This window comes from Podarcis gaigeae, assembly GCF_964106915.1.
Source record: "Podarcis gaigeae genome assembly, chromosome: 12".
Classification (NCBI taxonomy): Eukaryota; Metazoa; Chordata; class Lepidosauria; order Squamata; family Lacertidae; genus Podarcis; species Podarcis gaigeae.
The window spans coordinates 21693366-21713220 of NC_139688.1; the positions used below are offsets into that span (position 1 = coordinate 21693366).

Sequence of the window (19855 nt, forward strand, 5' to 3'; positions counted from 1 at the left end):
TCTGAAGAGTCACTATCAAGCAGTGTAGACAGCACTGAAATTGATGGGCCAATGGCAGCTTCCTGTGTTCCTAGCCCTCATGGTGAACACTGAACAGGGATGCTGGCAGTGTGTCAGGGCTGGAGTCAGATGCAGGTCAGCACGTAGAAGCAGAGTAAGTTGTCAGTGAAGTTCAAGGAAACAGCATACAACTCAGCAACACGTCCCAGTCGGTCTTGCCCCTATAGAGCAGTTTCCAGGACTGAAGGTCCCTGCCTTCCACCCATTCTAAGGCTCCTCCTCTCCAGGATATCTCCCAAGCCTCTCTGACCTCTGTTTCACTCTCCTCACGATCCTTCACATTCTTGGAAACCAGGGGGGTGGGGAGCTTGTTGCAGCAGGAGAGGGGGACTCCCTGGATTCTTCAGCAGCCTCTTGATTCCCCTCCTCTGCTTCAGCCTCAGAGTCTGAACTGCTCCCTGTCACCGGTTCTCCCTGCTCACTAAACCGTGTTGCCCCTTCAGCATCAGGTACCTCCTCCCAATCTTCTTCCTCTGACTTCTCCTCAGTGTCCCACCACCAATCCCCAGGCTCTGGGCCTTCTTCCTCTGGTGTTTCGCTTGGGTATCCCCCTGGCTGGTACCTCCCACTACTCCTCTTTGTCCAGCCAGTCCCTGACACAGTGGCAACCGTGCAGACAAGCATCAAAATGGGGAAAAGGTTTTCTATGGGTCCATTACAATGAATGAGCTGAAGGCATATGGAACCTTACTGGAGATTGCTGTGGACCAAACGGGAGACTGGCTAGAAGAAGAGGAAGAGGAAGAAGAGTTTGGATTTGATATCCCGCTTTATCACTACCCTAAGGAGTCTCAAAGCAGCTAACAATCTCCTTTTCCCCTTCCTCCCCCACAACAAACACTCTGTGAGTGGGGCTGAGAGACTTCAGAGAAGTGTGACTAGCCCAAGGTCACCCAGCAGCTGCATGTGGAGGCGCAGAGACGCGAACCCGGTTCACCAGATTACAAGTCTACCGATAGTGGAAGAAAGAAAGGCAATAAGACGAAGGAAGGAAGGAAGGAAGGAAGGAAGGAAGGAAGGAAGGAAGGAAGGAAGGGAGGGATTCCTTCTTAAAAGAAACATAAGTTGCCAAATGAGCTACAGGTTTTCCTCTCCTTTACAAATAACACATTTTCTTTTATTTGTGATCCCACATCCCTTATAAGATAATGAAACAGGTAAACCACTTTATGTATATAAAGATAAGAGGGGAATCAAGAGTCTGTGACAGTGTCCCATTATTTCTGCGCTTATCACATTTAATAGAAAATGTGCTGAAGCAACAACCTGACAACGGGTGACAGCTGGAATAAAGCTCCCTAGTCCTCCTGACCTCTGGTGAGAGATGGCACAAAAGATGTTCCTGCTTCTTGCGATCTCCCAGGTCGGTAATGAAAAGGGAGGGAGGGGTGTGTGGAAGCCCCCAGAGACATGTCAGCCACATTTTTACACTTTTTATTTGGGTTCTGAGTGACATCACAGATAAAATACTTTAATCAAATACAAGAAGAACAGGTTGCCATGTAGTTCTGCCCCCCGCCCCCCTCCAGATGCAACAAACAGAGTTAACATGGAAAAGAAAATCCTGCTGGTGATTATCCACATGAAAACACCAGTTGGAGATCTCAGATTGGCACACACAAGTAATATCTACACGGACTGTAATTAGCTTTATTAAGCAAAGCAAACAAATGAATTTTTTTTTTTAAAAAAAATCACATGCAAGATGTAACCCAGGCCTATAAATCCTCTTTGCCGTTGCTCCCTGTATCTTCCCTGCCCCTGGGGCAACAGGAACATTTGGCTGGTATGTTGCAAACTAGCTATCCCAAGTTTGACTGTCATGCAACTGTCCATTTCATTCAGTGGAAGTCGCAGTAGCACCAACTAAATGGAGATTACACAGCAGCAGAGTTTGCTGGGTGGTCCTCAAATGCCCTGATTCATGGAGATCCTCTGGCTGTCCCCCCCCCCCCCCAATCCTGCGGCTGCTCTCCTCCAATGAAGTGAATGGAAGGAAGAAGCCATTATGCACAGAGGCCTCTATAGTCTCTGCTGTTATCTGAGTAGGGATCTCATTGGCAGAGCTGTTCACTTTCCAACTCTTAAGCATTAAATGTCTAGAGTTAAACATCGTTTCACAGGAATCAGCTTAGGGTGGAAGAGATTGTGATCGGAAGCAGGTGAGCAATAGAGAAACTAGAACGGATGCAGTTCTTACAATATCAAGGTTCAATACCGCTACCACACAATTAAGGACGGCTCAGTTAATATATTGTACAAGCTTATACAGCGATACATGTTTGATTGGCAACACTGTACAGTTTTAAATCTAAAGTGCACAGCCTCAGTCCGAGGTGACAAAAAAATAAATAAAACCTTGCTATCAATATAATTTAAAAGGCAACACAAATTACAGACACAGCTTCATCTCCTCGCTCTTCTATTTTGCAATGCTACAATGAGCCAGTACCAAAAAATTTAAGTATTTTCAATCAGTTCTGACGACATCGCACTGGTTTACTTCAAGTATTTTGAGAGAGCGTAAAACAATATTGCTTTACAAACCCACGTGGCCATGTTGATCCCAGTTAAAGCTAAAACCCAAAACTTGGCCAGTGTTATAAGTAGAGACAACTCCAAGATGTGAAATTCAGGTAGATGGAATTTTCCTCCCTCCTTCCCACCCCCACCCTGCCTGCTTGCAACATGGCCTAACTTGCAAGTGTAAAGTCTTGGTGGGCCTTCAATATGCCATAAAAATGGTCCTCATAATCAGAAGAGGTGCCTGAAACTGCAAAGAGGTAAAGCTAAAGTGCTTTATGTGTATTCTAAGGTATTTCCTTCATATCTTGCAACCCTCCATCTCTGCATAAGTGCAGAGAGTGGCTTGAAGGAGGACCAACAGCCCAGTCCAAGATCTTTTGTTGCCCGAGGCAAAGCAGCTGATGCTTCTCCAACCCCATGTTAGTGTCAAGGTGCATAGGACCCATGACTGGTCAAGTTATTTTGGTACCTGAGGCAGAAAAAAAACCAAATTCTCTCTTGCCTCCCTGGTTGGGGAAAAATGCAACCATAATAAATTAAACAACAAACCAAATTGCTGCCCTTTCATGGCACTGGAAAATGGCTGCCTCACTCTGCCTAATGGCAGGGCAAAAATTATATAGGGGCTTCTGCAGCTATGTCACCTCGTGTTGAATCTTTGTATAGAGGTTGGATTGCACAAAGGAATTCTGGTTGGCTGCTTTGGTGAATTTTGGCCATATGAGTCCAAGATTTACCCCACCCCATAGCTGTCAACCCAGCAATTTGGCTCCCTCACTGGTAAGCCCTATGGTTTGATCTACTTATGTTAAGAAGTTTTAGGCTTCCTTTACCTGCAGCTCATTAGAATGCTGATGGCACAAGCAACTGATCTGAACTTTGACCTTTTAATTATTATTATTGAGAAGACTCCAAATGCAACGCCATGTTAAGTCGTGGGTAGCACTTTCTATGATGATTGTGCGTCTGCTTAGATAGGCCACTTGAGAAACATCATAAAGATTTTATAATTTCACTGTCATTGATCTTGTGTTGTTGTTGAAGAGCTGCAGTAATCTCTTGAGGTTTTTGTAGTACTAAACTCTGGAGATGTAAAGTGACAAGCAGAACAGAGACATTTCTGTTGGATAATTTATGTGGGCTTCTGTCTCAAAATAAGCATTCAATGCAATTTCTCTGAAGGAAAATAAAGGATCTTAATATTTACTATTACTATTTTTTGCCCCTGCAGTCTTCATAACCCATAGAAAATAAAAATCTATATTTTACAAAATAGGATCTTTTTAATATATATAATATATATATATATTTCTTTTGTAAAATTATATGTAGTTAAATACATCTGAAATGTATGTAAATTAGAAATTCTGTTCTAATATACCAAGAAAAAAAGGCAACATTTCTTTATTTGAAAGCATTTTTTGTTTTATGCTTTACAATGCCCCTCACTGTGTTCTGTGACTGTCTGGGGGCAAATTTGGCTACGTTTAATGCAAACTATCACTTTTACTAACTGTACTAAAATTTGGAGGGTGGAATCATGAGCATTTCATTATTCTGGATTTGTTTGAATGCAGCCTTTTTATATTTTCTAATTGGGAAATATTCACAAACTCAACGGGGAGGGGGAAAAATACTTTTAAAGAGGAGCAATGTTCTTAAGTGTTAAATTGTACTCTACTTTGACGGCACAATATAGAAATAGATTCACTTTGGAACAAACTACAAATACATTCACCACAGTTTGTGACAACTTAATTGTCTATCTAGAGAGACATTTCAGAAGGGTCTGGAAGACCACACAATTATAAATCTTGCCCAAGGCGCTCTATTTCCTCAATCAGGAAATCAATGTCTTGGTGAGCTGCTGCTGGATTGGAGATCACCATGCGGAAAAAGTTGACCTTGTCTCCCAGGGGCTGATAGCTGACCATTGTGGTCCCATACTCCATCATTCGGGCTTTAATAACTGGAGCCACCTTCACAGACACAGTATGAAAAACAAAATTAATATTCTACTGCCTCTGTTCTGAGCATATTCTTAGGGGCAAGCTAGACATGCGGTCCTCTCCCTATAGCATCCAGCAGAACTCACCTGTATCGCAACATTCTGTTGCTCTCCCTTCCCCTGCCACATCATTGGCTGGCCTGTGTTCTGATGTCACAACATTCCGTGTATCTCCCCTCCCGCTCAACATTATTGGGTGACCTGTGTTCTGATATATGACCACATTCTATGTCTCTCCCTTCATTGGCTACCACTTATTGGGTTTACACCAGTGTAGCATTTGTCCTACTTGGCTCAGCAACCAACCCAAGCTCCCATAAACTGTGCAGCCTTGTGCAATAACTGCATCAGGGACGCTCTTCAGTTGCAAGGGATCTGAGTTCATGCTGGACATCTGGCCACCAATGCCGTTTAGGGATTGTCCGCATTGGAGTTTACTGTGTGTTTGCAGCTGTTTGCATTCCCATTTAATTTGTGCAGTCCACATGATATTACCCCCAAACAACACCAGTCTCAGTGCTTTTTGCCTGTAAATTGAGTTTCCCTGATACAGAGATACTGAGTCAACAAATTAGAAAGCAGGGACAAACACAGAAGGGAATGCTGGCAGGTATGAATGGGAAAGACCAAAAGTGCTGTTCATATGCAAATGCATATACCGTATTTTTTGCTCTATAAGACTCACTTTTCCCCTTCTAAAAAGTAAGGGGAGATGTGTGTGCGTCTTATGGAGTGAATGCAGGCTGCGCAGCTATCCCAGAAGCCAGAACAGCAAGAGGGATTGCTGCTTTCACTGCACAGTGATCCCTCTTTCTGTTCTGGCTTCTGAGATTCAGAATATTTTTTTTCTTATTTTCCTCCTCCAAAAACTAGGTGTGTCTTGTGGCCTGGTGCGTCTTATAGAGTGAAAAATACGGTATGTGCAGGTGTGGACTAGTCTGGTCTTATTTGAAAATTGGGAAAGTGCATTCTGTAATAGAAATGGGCACATTGTCTTCTTCTTTTTACCTTTGAAAGACGGTTCATTCTTTCTTCATTATCCTCCATATTTCGTAAACTGGGAGGCACATACCAGAAGCAAACGTTTGTGTGCTGAGGCTAATGGAAAGAAAATAACATCTTAGATTGCACGAGCAGCTCACTTGCCACAGGGTCCATGTGTTCCCCTTTCCCACACATAGATCTTCCTATGACACTGGATCAAGAGCAAAAAACAACCCCAAGCTTGAGTAGGGTGCTGTTTTTCAACCTTTTAGAACTCCAGCTCCTCCAGTGATAAATTTAGACTGCAGTCTCCAGTATAAATTCCTAGGGAATAAGCCCCATTAAACCCAGTGAGAAGTGCTTCTCAGTAAACATGCATGGGTTCGTGCTGTTTACTTACTATCTGCATTCAGCAGTAACAACAGGTTGGATTTAGAATATGCTAGTTAAACTTGTTTCCCATTGAAATGAATGGTTATTCACATAGCAATGATTGACTTTTTAATTTTGAAATGTTCCAGGTTTCAGGTTATGAAACTTGTAGATTTCAATGGGACCTAAGTGCAACTCAAGTATGTTGGATCCAACCTAATGTGTTCCAAGGAATATGGCAGGGATAATAGATACTGGGAGAAGGTGATGGGAGCATAGGCTTGGAACACACAATGTCTGAGCTTCAGTCCCTGGCGTCTTCACTTAAAAAGATCTGGCAGCAAGGGTAGGAAAGATCTCTTCTTGGAGCCCTAGAGGGCCACGGCCAGTTAGAGGAGACTGAGATATAGTAGGGTTTCAAGAGCAGACTTGATTTTTCCTATGGATTCCTTTAATTCCCTAGGTGTCCATAGTTTGACATCAATTAGATCTACAGTCAAACCTCGGAACTTGAACGTAATCTGTTCCGGAAGACCGTTTGACTTCTGAAACGTTTGAGTTCCAAGGCACGGCTTCTGATTGGCTGACAGCTAGGTTTTTGCATAGCCACGTTGGCCATTCAAATTCTGAGGAACATTCGAAAACTGGAACACCCACTTCTGGGTTTTTGGCACCCGGTAACTGAAACATTCAGCAACGGAGCTGTTCGAGTTCTGCGGTTTGACTGTATTACTTGTAGTGCCTGTACTCAGAAGGTCAGCGGTTTGAATCTGTGCAACGGGGTGAGCTCCCATTCCTCTATCCCAGTTCCTGCCAACCTAGCAGTTCGAAAGCACACCAGTGCAAGTAGATAAATAGGTACCGCTGTGGCGGGAAGGTAAATGGTGTTCCATGAGCTGCTCTGGTTTCTGTCACGGTGTTACGTTGCACCAGAAGCAGTTTAGTCATGATGGTCACATGATGCGGAAAGCTGTCTGTGGACAAACGCCGGCTCCCTCGGCCTGGTGAGTTGAGCGCCACAACCCCATAGTCACCTTTGATTGGACTAAACTGTCCAGGGGTCCTTTACCTTTTTATGTAACAGGGAATACACATATGTATTCACTGGGTTAGATTTACAACCTAAGAGCATAATACGAGCTGGCTGGATTAGGCCAATGGCATAGTGCCAACCAGATGCCTGTGAGAAGCCTGCACTCTTGTCTTCCTGCTAGGCAGGAAGGCTGATTGATGTTCTGGCCAATTCAGGTGCTCTCTGGGCTTCTTACACTGATCTTGCAACTGATTCATAAATCAGCATGGTAATCATTCTGCTAGTGCTTACGTCGATTCCTTCTAGCACACTGGGCGGGAAGATTACTTGACAAACAGTCCCTTGGTAACAGTCTGATCTCTATGATTAGCAAGTACAGGGCAGACTTTTTAATTAATAAAATCCCCAATCTATAAAATGGTGTAGTAATAGATGTTCTGGAGCAGTGCAATCCCAATGTACTTGGAAGTCTGCCTTTCTGTAATTGGTGATGCTTACTCTTAGGTAAGTGTGGAGCGATTTGCTTTTCAAAGCTATGTTAAAATAAACACACACACCTTTCCCTCAATCACCAGCTCAAAGCCTTCTCTGTTCTTTATTTTGTTGTACAGGTATTCTGCAAGTTCCAAGCATTTGTCAATGTGTGCTTCAAATCCTACAGTGCCCTTTGGAACAAAGGAAGAAAGAGAGAGGAACGGAGGGTTAGGTTTGTTAAATGTATATCTCGCTTGGCTACAAGAACCCCTGAAGAAATTTACAAACGGAAGAGAACAAAATATTATTTCCCCCCCCCCCCTGATTTTGGAGGATGCACTAAACAGCTGGCACTATTTTAAGAAGAAACAAACACTGTTCGAATCCTTATGCAACAGATCAGCATATGACCTGAAGGGTGCTGCTTCTCTAATATACAGCAATCTATTAGCAGGAGATGCTGGAGGTCTCTGAATTGTATGGGAATCAGAAATAGGCTACCTAATTGAAAATCACAAATGGGAGGGTATCTGCACCACTTCCCTCCTTAAAACCCTCTCTGCTCACTTACAGGGGGCCTCGCTCAAGGTCCTCCTTAAAAAGTAGTAAAAGCAGCAAGCTGCATACTGTATTTATTATTGCTCAAGCTCCTGGAAAGTTCTGGGCAAAGTTTTCCTATTGAATCCAGTAGGGCTTCCTTCTGAGTAGGAATAGTTAGAATGCATCCTTTTGTGTTGCATTTCTCCTCCCACGTAGCTGAAGGGACTCTGCACATTAGCTGAAGGGGCACCTACCCTTCAGCGAAAGGAACCCAAAGCCTCCAGAGGCTTCAGGCGGCTATCTTTGAAGCCAAGGAGCCTGCATTTGCTCCATTTCCCCTTAATTTTTGGAGGGGAAAATGTGCCTCTTATAGGGCGAAAAATACGGTATATGAATGTAGTCAGGGTGAAACTTGATTTAAACCATCCTCTTCTTTTCCTGAGTGGATAAAATCAATGAGTTAAATCACCCTGATTTCATTCAGTCTGTCGGGCCTACATAACTCGTGACCCACCAGCTATGTGTTGTGGTGCTGCTAGGTCCTGGATCATTCCCTTCATTTCCTCTTTTTGCATCCACATACAGAGAAACCAGGAGCTTTATGGAGCAGCTGTAAGGCCTCTATAACTGGGACGTGGTGTGCATTTCCTTGTTGGATCAAAAATGATGCACACCTGACTTAAAGCAGTGGCAACCTGGTTAAGGTTAGCTATAAGATGATGCCAACAATGGGTGGCAAAAACATCTACAGCCGCATGAAATGTGTGTTTCCTGCAGGCCATTGTAGTAAATGAATTTGTTCATCTTAAAGGAAATCTTGGGGGAGTAATCTGAAACCACTCAGCAGGAAGCATTATATTTGGCGATATTTCCAAACTGCAAAATAAGCTGGTCCTCGGAGAGTCTTTACAAATATGCCCCTAGAAAACAACAGATTTATAATTGGTTTCCCCAGATCAATATTACGCCCGCTCCTAATTGCTGCATAAAATGGAAGCAGGTGTTCTAGTCACAGTTTTGCCATGTCTAGTTTTAAGAATTCATACAACAAAATCCTCTTGTCATTCTCGAAAGCTTTTAGCCTGAATACACTAAAACAAAATTGTTAGGCTGCCAAATTGGCTGGAGTCGAGGTGCGGCAACTGCTCCATGATGTCACAGGCTCGAAGCTTGAAAGCGGCACTCAATTCCTCATGGCTGAAAGGTGAATTGCCAATTATTATTCATTTGTTCACTCCCAGGTTTGTGCTTTTCATTTATTTCACGCACAGAAGGATCATGTTAGGGAGGGCAGTAGCTTACCCAGAGACAGCTCTTGTAGGAATGCTCAGCCGCAGTTGCCTAGCAACCTAGCCACCAACATTTACATATTTAGCAAAATTCTTAATTGCTTTGCATTCAAAAGAATCGCAAAGCGGTGTACAAAACAGAACTCAAACGCAATACAATGCATTTATAATGAAATAAAAAACCCCTATTACGATAACATTATGCTGTTCAACCAATAATGCTCACAATTACACACTCATCTATATATATACCTCAGTACAAAATCCCAACCAGTCACTTTATATGGCAAAGGCCCCATTCGTACCATGCATTTAAAGCAGCATCAGGCCACTTTAAACAGTCATGGCTTCCCCCAAAGAATCCTGGGAACTGTAGTTTGCTAAGAATGCTGAGAGTTGTAAAGAAGTCAATAAGTTTAATAATACAGTTGTACCTCAGGTTAAGTACTTAATTCGTTCCGGAGGTCCGTACTTAACCTGAAACTGTTCTTAACCTGAAGCACCACTTTAGCTAATGGGGCCTCCTGCTGCCGCCACGCCGCCAGAGCCCGATTTCTGTTCTCATCCTGAAGCAAAGTTCTTAACCTGAAGCACTATTTCTGGGTTAGCAGAGTGTGTAACCTGAAGCGTATGTAACCCGAGGTACCACTGTATTGCTAATAATAATAAATGATGATGATGATGATGATGATGATGATAGTATTATGATGAGTCACTCTTTCCAGGGAACTTGGGAATTGTACCTCTCTGAGGGAAATAAGACATCTACTTTCCCCTCTCTTTTTCTGACTCCCTCGCTCCCTCTTCCATTGAAAATACTCACCTTTGCCCTCCACATCAGCCATAGCTTGAAGACATCAACATGGCGCCCACATTGCAAGGCTTTGTCTCCAGTGTCGTATGACAGGTCATAGTGTTTATCTTGTTGAAAGAGGTAGGAAGCGTGCATTTGGTTACAGCTTTGCATCAGGCCCTTTAAAGAAGCAGACATACTCTGAAGGCCAAGTGGAATAACATGGAAGTTTTACTGATTCAAGAAAGCGCTTGCAAACAATTCCCCATCCCTGGCTGTGCTGCGAGGAACAGTTGATGTGTGTTTGTGAAGGCCTCATAACTTTGACTTTGGAAGAAGAAGAAGAAGAGTTTGGATTTGATATCCCGCTTTATCACTACCCGAAGGAGTCTCAAAGCTGCTAACATTCTCCTTTCCCTTCCTCCCCTACAACAAATACTCTGTGAGGTGAGTGGGGCTGAGAGACTTCAAAGAAGTGTGACTAGCCCAAGGTCACCCAGCAGCTGCATGTGGAGGAGCGGAGACGCGAACCCGGTTCACCAGATTACGAGTCCACCGCTCTTAACCACTACACCACACTGGCTCCCTAAGGTTTCCTAAGGAAAGGATACAAGTTCCAGTGCTGGCAGAAGGGGGCCATCACTTGTATCTTTAGACTATATTATGCAGTCAAGAGCATTATTTTCGTTTATGCTTGTGAGACACCTTTGGGAGAAGAAAAGGCTAAGGAGCGAACTCCACACAAATCTGGAGTAGAGTCCCTAAGAGGGTTGGATGACATCTTGTACGCCTTCTTCTGGAAATTCCTGCAGCCAAGCTGGTGCCAAATGTATTGTTCTGCTTTCCTTGTGACCACATCAGTGAGGCTGAGAGGGCAGCCCAGGCTCCATACACATAGCCCAGACTTGCTTGCAACATCATCACATAAATATATTCTTGCCATTATAGCTATTAGCCTCGTCTCCAACTCTATAAACAATTCAGCTGAATATGTGCTATTTTCTGCTTCACCTCCTACCATGCAGCCCCCAGCCCGGAGGTAGCCAATGGGGCACCCTCCAGAAACTGTTGTGTTCCAGCTGCTATCATCCTATGCCAGCACAGCCAGCGGTCAGGCATAATGGGAGTTGTAGTCCACAACATTTGGAGGACACCATGTTGGCTATTCTTGCCCTGCTGCTGTGAAGATGGGACCACCTAGTAACCAACCGTGCATCACTGAGCTCTTAAATCCACAGTAAGGAAAGCTAGGAACCTTTTGGAAACACCATTTGCTTCTCATGTTCACTCGTCTGCTAAAGTAGCATAGTGCCCCCAGTACGGAATCCCCCATAATATTCCATAGTAAAGGTAAAGGGACCCCTGACCATTAGGTCCGGTCATGGACGACTCTGGGGTTGCAGTGCTCATCTCGCTTTATTGGCCGAGGGAGCTGGCGTACAGCTTCCGGGTCATGTGGCCAGCATGACTAAGCCACTTCTGGTGAACCAGAGCAGTGCATGGAAATGCTGTTTACCTTCCCGCCGGAGCAGTACCTATTTATCTACTTGCACTTTGATGTGCTTTTGAACTGCTAGGTTGGCAGGAGCAGGGACCGAGCAACGGGAGCTCACCCAGTCGCGGAGATTCGAACCGCTGACCTTCTGATCGGCAAGTCCTAGGCTCTGTGGTTTAACCCACAGCGCCACCCACGTCCCTCATAATATTCCATACTAGTTGGGAAAAGAAAGATAGGGTGAAGGAGCCTTACGCTGCTGGGGAAGGAGCTGGAGGAGGAGCCTTGGAGAGCAGGAGAAGGTGGAGAACATCAGTTCTGACAGCTGTCTCTTTGGGGCAGGAACTACTGAGAAGCGTTGCTTTGACCAAGCTGTTTTGTTTCTCTGAATAAAGAGTTAAGTTCACTGCCATTGGGTGCTTTTTGTTTTACTGCTGACCTAAGCCTGACTCCACCTCCTGATATCCCTATTTCTAGGCAACAACCACTGCACCCATTTTTTAATTTTATTTTGTGATTTCAGGTTGATTACAGATTTATTATTATTCTTTTTCAGGTGAAAGATGTCAATATGGATGTAAACATACCTCTTCTCGAACGAGCAGAGCGGAGCACTGCAGCGGGACCCCCATCATTTTGTGTGGGTTCCATGTCACAGAATTGGCCCTAGAACAGCAACCAAACTTTAGCATGAGGTGCGGCAATGGCGGGTTGCATTCACAGAGGCGTAAAATGCAAACAGAAAAAACCAAAATAAAAAGGCGGCTCTTGTATGGCCAGAACAGTAAGGCTGAAAATAAGCCTAGCAGCTAAAAAAGAAAGTCATTATTTCATGCCATAATCAGGCTTTTTACAAACATCCAATAACAGTTAATATAAATGTACTGGCACAGATAATGTTCCTTAGAAATGACAGAGATTTTTCAGCTTAGAGCTTTTCCAGTAGATGTCTTTCTCTAAGTCCATAGTTGTTAAAACTATGGTTAATGAGAGAGTGGTATCTTGAACAGGTATCCTGGCTTGTTTTCACTAACCAAACAAACCACAGTTCCCTGTGTCTGGATGTCACGGGGAACTTTGACTGGTGGCCCAGCTGCACCCTTGTCTGGGCAGGAATAGCCTAACTTCTGTTGTCTATGATCTGGTAACCTTTAGGTTAAATTACTGCAACACATTATACGCCTCTGAAGATGGTTGGGAAACATCGGCAGAATTCAGCAGCCAGGTTGCTCACTGGGGCCACACAGTTTGAGCATCTTACACCAATCTTGGCCCAACTGCACTAGCTGCCAATTTGTTTCCCGGCCCAATTTAAAGTGCTGGTTTTGACCTATAAAGCCTTAAATGGCTCAGGACCGCAATACCTTAAGGATTGCCTCTCCCCATATGAACAGACCTAGATCCTGCAGTCATCATCTGAGGCCCTTCTTTGTGTGCCTCCTCCTCAAAAGGTCTGGAGGGTGGCAACATGAGAATGGGCCTTTTCGGTTGTGGCTCCCCATTTTTGAAATGTTCTCCTCAGGGATGCTCGCCTGGTGCCTTCATTACATATCTTTAGGCACAAGGTGAAAATGTTTCTTTTTAATTAGGCCTTTGGCTAAATATTTTAAATGTGTTTGTGTGGGGGGGTTATTGATTTGTTTTATGTGTATTTATTATGTATTTGTGTTCTCATTTTGTATTTATTATGTTGTGAACTGCCCTGTGATCTCTGAATGAAGGGCGGTATACAAATTTAATAAACAACAACAACAACAAAGTAAAAGGAACAGCAGCAGGCTCTTATGTTTTGCAAAGATTTGGTCAAATATTTCAATAATGATTTCTGCTGCTACATTTGACAAGAGGATATTGACTGGTTTTAAATTTGCAGGAATTCTGGTGGCAGTCAAGACAGCATATGAGTAGTCTCTAATAATATTTCCATCAGTCACTGCAGCACATAAGTGATATTTAATGACATGTCCATAATCCCTACCTTTCAACACCATTTAATTTCCATTTATGTTTCCTTGACATCAGCAGCCCACCACCCCACGCTCCCTGGAAAAGAAAAGAAAAGAAAGAGCATTAATTGTATTCAGTCGTATGGATTTCAAGGCTCTAATATCCAAACACACAAGTCACTTCTGAATGTTCTCCTTGTGTGATCAGGGAAGCAGCCGAAAAAATATTGCTGAGGAAATTTCAAAACAGGGGAAGTGTATGAAACATGTTCCCCAAGTGCACATTTGAAATTTACAACCACATGATGCAATGACGCCGTTGGTTTAAGTGGCTGTAGAAAAGAAAGAAATACCTTAAGCCCTTCAATTCAAGTGACTGTCCCCTTGCATTTTGTCAATTCCATACAGACAAAAGTCGTGCTGTAACAGCAGAGGGGAATCTGTGGCCCTCCAGATGCTGTTAGACTTTGCCAGCCCTAGTCAACAGGACCAATGGTCAGGGAGGAGTGTGGATGTTTGTGCAGAGTTGGGATTTGATATCCCGCTTTATCACTCCCCTTAAGGAATCTCAAAATGGCTAACATTCTCCTTTCCCTTCCTCCCCCACAACAAACACTCTGTGAGGTGAGTGAGGCTGAGAGACTTCAAAGAAGTGTGACTAGCCCAAGGTCACCCAGCAGCTGCAGGTGGAGGAGTGGGGAAGCAAACCCGGTTCACCAGATCACGAGTCCACCGTTCTTAACCATTACACCACACTGGATCTCAGTGGGTGGAAGAGGAGGAAGTCCTGATAAATCATAAGCTGTTTTCCCAGCTTTTTAAAAAAACAAACAAACAAGGGAGCAATCCCAAATCCAAGATCTTCTGGGATGAGTGGAGTTGGAAACAGGTGAATCTCTGTCTGAGTCTGGGCTTAACTGGGGCTAACCCAGTTCAAGTCCCTCATTCCAGCTCAGTTAGAGGTGTAAGTCTGCAGCTGGCTTAGCTGAGGCCAGGATCAGTGACGGAGCATGTTTTCACTGTGTCTGGGGCATGCACGCCCATTGCATCCTCTTCACACTGGCAGGACAGTGCCCCCCAGAAAAAAATGGAACCCCCATGTTATACCCCTGGCCAAGACAAGTCCCCCAACAAGGGAGTGATGGGGGCACAGTGGGGCAGGGGCGCACTCACACCTGTTCCAAACCCTTTCCATCTTGGTCATATGACCTAGCAACCTAGCAGAAGTTACACATCTGCCTACATTGAACTAGCTCTGACTGTTGAAGGCAGTAGGCTTTCAAATACCAGTTTTTGGGTGGGGAAAGTGTTGTTGTGCACAAATTCGGCTTGCGGGTTTGGCCACTGTGAGAGCAGGATGCTGGCCTAGATGAGCCTTTGGCCAGATCTAGTAGCCTTTTCTAATGTTCTTAAATAAACAGTCACATTCCCTGACTTCCCTGGCTTTTTTCTGGCCCACGTAGGACCAGTCTGGATAGTTGGCCTTAGTGAAGATTTGACGTTTTCATCCCCAAAAAGTTTTTTATTTGAGTTTCTACTGAAATGAGGCTGCATTTTAATGTTGTACTTAATCTTGTTTTTAAGTTGTATTTTAATCAATTGTTTTTACCTGGTGTTAGCTGCCCTGAGCCCGGTCTTAGCTGGGGAGGGCAGGGTATAAATAAAAATTATTATTATTATTAGTAGTAGTAGTATAGGATGGGCCTACTACTTGCTACTAACCACAAGAGCTCGAGGCAATAAAGCTTTGAATATCAAAAACTAGGGACAAAGAAAATGAGATGGCCCACACCTTCCTGCTCTCCTTGTCAGCTTCCAGAATCTGGGGTTCTCAACATCCTTCAGAGACTCTGCTAGGAAATGCATTTCCACAGTAAACAGCATGGTTTTTTGGCTCTGCCAGCTTACTGTTTGGTAGCTCAGCCCTTTTAGACTGCAATTCTGTACTCACATCAACATGCATCCAGATCTTGTACTTTTTACAGATATCTGCAATAGCTATAAGTGGATCAAATGCCCCATAGACTGTAGTTCCTGCTGTGGCGCTCACGAGGAAAGGAACAAATCCCTGCAGGAAGGAAACAACAACAAAAACAACAGGAAAATGTTCCAGCGGAGAAAATTTCCTTTAGACATGGAGACTGTTTTCTGAAATTGAGCGTCTTTCAGTCGCAACTGTTCTGTTGGGAAGTGGCGTAGAACAGAGGCTTAATACTGTTATAAGTTTTGGGGGGAAGGCAAGGATCCCTGAAACTCCTGGGTGCCAAATCTTCCTTGTTATTTCCATATTTAGTGAAAGTTAGAATTAATCAAGGTTTGATTAAACTGTGCCATACGCTGCTGGATGCACTGAATGCTAACAAGCCAAGCCAGCCTGAGAGTGTGGGTCAGTGGAGGAACAAAGCTGAGAATGGCCGAGTCATTAACTCACCAGAAAAGCCTTCAAGAGGGGGGAAACTATGCCAGACCAGGAGGAGTAGGGGCTCTCCTTCAGTGTGTGTTAGTGGACATAGACCAAAGGGATTAAAGGGTGTAGGGTTTTGGTTTGAAGGAGATAAGCCAGGGTCTGTTAACTGTGAGAAGGAAGAAGAAGGTGGGGGGGGGCAGCAGGAACATCAAATGGGCTGGCTGTGATAGGCTGTAACAAAGAGACAGAGAGCATGACTGATTTTCTGTCTTTGAGACCCAAGACTGCTGTGACTATGAGCAGTGGCATAGCGTGGGTTGTCAGCACCCGGGGCAAGGCAAGTAATTTGTGCCCCGTAACCCGTGGATTTGCGCCCCCTAACCCGTGGATTTGCGCCCCCTAACCTAACCCCAAGATGTTGCGCCCGGTGCGGCCGGGCCCCCCTGCACCCCGCACGCTACGCCACTGACTATGAGAGAAGCAAGAGACCTTCTTGGGGTGTAATGCTATCCACACCTCCATCATAGGCTCAGGTGGTATATATGTGTGTAAATAAACCATATATCCTAAAGACACCACGGTCTCCGCTGTGCCTTATTCCCAAAAGGAAACACGAACCCTAGATAAGCACCTGAGATCCTTGGAATCACATGCACCGCTCAGCAGAGGTTGGGGCAGCGTGAAACAATATCATTAGGGCGAGGCATACCACAGACTCAACATCTAAGAAGCATGCCTGATTTATGCTGCCAAGCAAAGCTTAGATGTTATAAGAGACTGCCACTTGCACATCTTGGCTTCCTCTTCCTACACGGACTGGCAATAGCTCTCTAGAATTTCAGGCAGGGCTATTTACCCAGTCAGGTGGCGCTGTGGGTTAAAGCCTCAGCGCCTAGGACTTGCCGATTGAAAGGTCAGCGGTTCGAATCCCCGCGGCGGGGTGCGCTCCCGCTGCTCGGTCCCAGCGCCTGCCAACCTAGCAGTTCGAAAGCACCTCCGGGTGCAAGTAGATAAATAGGGACCTCTTACCAGCGGGAAGGTAAATGGTGTTTCCGTGTGCGGCTCTGGCTCGCCAGATGTAGCTTTGTCACGCTGGCCACGTGACCCGGAAGTGTCTCCGGACAGCGCTGGCCCCTGGCCTCTTAAGTGAGATGGGCGCACAACCCCAGAGTCTGTCAAGACTGGCCCGTACGGGCAGGGGTACCTTTACTTTTACCTTATCCAGAGATGCTGGAAGGGACTGAAACTGACACCTTTTATTTAGTTTATTTTATTTGCACACTGTCCTATAATACCCTTAGCAAATGGGCTTCTCCACACTGACCTTTCCTCTGCTCTTTCAAGGAACCGTCCGAGCTTAAAAGCTATGTCTCTGAGTGCACATTCTTATTCTTCTTCTTTTGCTCCAGAGCGTTCCCTGAGAAAACTTGCTCTTTAAATCTCAATCAGTGCAAAGGGCAATCTGCTTAAAACCCAATTGAATGCTAAAGAGCGGGTTTTTGTAGGGAAAACTCTGGGGCAAAAAGCTCTACCAAAAAACCACCCAAAATGCTCAGATATGCAGCTTTTAAGCCCAGATCTATGCCTGGCGAGAGTGGAGCAAAAGTTAAGTGTGGATAAGCCCAATGTTGCAACCCATCGACATCCTTTTACTGTAATTTGCTTATGTCATTGATGCTTCTGCCTGCAGGTGGCAGCAAACTGCTAAGGCGACAAAATGTGTGCAGGTGTTTGGCTTTTGCATAAGGCTTTTCCTGGCAGGGAGTAAAAATGAGCATCTGGAAAGGCTAGGTTTACTTTGCAATTCTGAACTCTGTTGAATGAGTGACTTACACTCTTCTGGCCTCAGCTGGGCGGTGTAAGAAACAGTTTGTTGAAAACCAGACAGTTCAAATTTTTTAAAATCGTTGAGAATGAACTATTTCTACATGCAAAAATGCATGCTCTCTGACAATGAGCCTGCGCCTCCTACAATCACAGGGTCTAGACTAGAGAGTGGAGAGAGCTCAAAAGAGTTGGGGTGACCCAACATTCTTGCACATGCACACTCAGTGAATCACTTTGTGATGCCTACGTTATTTCGGAATAGTCTTTTGGACAGGTTTCTTTCAGTGCATTGGTCCAACTCATCATGAACTCTCATTTCAAGGGGGGGGGGGATCTTTGTGTGCAGATTTATAAGGCGACTCAACTTTTAAAACAATGATTGAAATTCCATAGGCAATTCCCTTGCCTCACTCCCCAAAATGGTATGCTTTCCTATACACCCACAGAATACTGACTATAGGTGGAAATCTACTTGCCTTTTGCTTTGCCTCAACAATTCTTCTTTCAAGATCAGATGGGATCATTTTGCCTCTGCAATATAAAAAAGGGGGGGGGGTGTCAAAATACCATGGCTTTGCTATTAGCTCTTTCTGTCTGCTACTCAGGTTAGTTAACTTAGATAAGATAGTGATTTATGAAAAGTTCTACCCACCATTTATAAACCTAACTAGCCACTTGGGAAGTGATTCATTCCACCCTCCAACATCTGCCTCCTTAACTGAATTTGAGTCAGTTGAAGAGGTTTGCAAACAGGTCCTGTTTCTTAGTACAGTACAGTACAGTACTACTACTACTACTACTACTACTACTACTAATGTATACTTTACATTATTTTGGGTTTTCTTGCAAATCTGAGTGTTTATGTGAATCTCAACTTATCCATAGTAAATTGGGTCAAAAATGTCAAATGACTGAATGCAAAGGTATGTTTTTTTAGTACCGTATTTTTCGCCCTATAGGATGCACCTTTTCCCCTCCAAAAATGAAGGGGAAATGTCTATGCGTCCTATGGGGCGAATACAGGCTTCAGGAAGCTCTGTGCAACCCTCGGGAGCCTGGCGCGAAGCCACGCCGGGCTCCGGAGGGTTGCGCAGAGCTGCCTGCCCTCCCGGGCTCCGCTCAGCTCTGTGCAACCCTCCAGAGCCCGGTGCCAAGCCGCGCCAGGTTCCGGAGGGTTGTGCAGAGCTGCCTGCGCTCCCGGGCTCCGCGCAGCTCCACGCAACCCTCGGGAGCTCGGCGGGAAGCCGCACCGGGCTCCCAAAGGTTGCGCAGAGCTGTGTGCATTCCGAAGCCTCGGGCGCACTGAAGAGTGCGCCCGGGCTTCGCACAGCTCTCCGCAAGCCTGGGGAGACCGGCGCAGCTCCCTAGGCTTGTGCATAGCAGGCTGTTCTGGGGCTGGGGTCAGGGGAAGCTCGGGCTTCCCCCGTGCCAGCCCCATGCCTGGGGGGAAATAATTTTTTTTCTTTATTTCCCCCCCCAAAAAAGTAGGTGCGTCCTATAGGGCGGTGCGTCCTATGGGGCGAAAAATACGGTACATTTGATGTACTCAAGGGCCCTTGCTCCTGAACTCACAGTTCACTAACTAATGTCCACATGGTGCTTGATAGATCTTCTGCAATCCAAAAATGTATTGTGCAGGTCACAATATATATAACTCTGCTGGTACAGCCCTGGGGCCATGAGCTTGGCTCAACAAACCTGCTATAAACCACTTTTTGAACTCTCTGAAAAATGCCCAGCATCTATGTGGCAGAGCTTCCTTAGCCCAACACGGGGCAAAGCTATATTATATGAACAGGCCATTTTATTATTCTTTTTAAAAAATCATTCTTTCTGCTGCTTTCAAAGAATGGCTATTCCTGCTGTCATTCATAAGGCTGTGCTTACCTGTCATCACACCTGATCAAAATCACACTGTCAGTACCAATTCCTAAGGCTGCTGCTCCTTTCTTCACAGAAAAATGACTCTGAAAAAGCACACGGGTTATTTTTGCAATGTTTACAGCAGCTTCGCTTCTTCAGCTGTAAAAGAATCATGAAGCAGCACCTAGGGGAATAATCCAGCAAGCCCTTATTCCTGTGTAATTGAGGCTCTGTTTGC

At 44.8% G+C, this 19855-nt stretch overlaps 1 protein-coding gene and 1 long non-coding RNA gene across 4 annotated transcripts in view; one reads left to right on the forward strand and one right to left on the reverse strand.

Moving 5' to 3' along the window:
- Nucleotides 1-1478: 1478 nt before the first annotated feature.
- The window catches only part of GAD2 (glutamate decarboxylase 2), a 40356-nt gene continuing 21979 nt past the window's right edge, over nucleotides 1479-19855 (reverse strand). For all 3 annotated transcript variants that reach the window (XM_083704939.1, XM_083704938.1, XM_083704940.1), the window contains 9 exons: nucleotides 19642-19721; nucleotides 18231-18285; nucleotides 15472-15588; nucleotides 13553-13617; nucleotides 12162-12240; nucleotides 10110-10259; nucleotides 7541-7648; nucleotides 5603-5692; nucleotides 1479-4565 (listed from right to left, as the gene is read on the reverse strand). In XM_083704939.1, the coding sequence (XP_083561065.1) occupies nucleotides 4392-4565; nucleotides 5603-5692; nucleotides 7541-7648; nucleotides 10110-10259; nucleotides 12162-12240; nucleotides 13553-13617; nucleotides 15472-15588; nucleotides 18231-18285; nucleotides 19642-19721 (918 nt within the window). In that variant the 3' untranslated portion in view covers nucleotides 1479-4391. The remainder of the gene's footprint in view (nucleotides 4566-5602; nucleotides 5693-7540; nucleotides 7649-10109; nucleotides 10260-12161; nucleotides 12241-13552; nucleotides 13618-15471; nucleotides 15589-18230; nucleotides 18286-19641; nucleotides 19722-19855) is intronic.
- LOC310828109 lies at nucleotides 15595-18224 on the forward strand. Its single transcript, XR_014556679.1, has 3 exons — nucleotides 15595-16229; nucleotides 16406-16799; nucleotides 17155-18224. It is a non-coding gene; the product is annotated as an uncharacterized lncRNA (long non-coding RNA).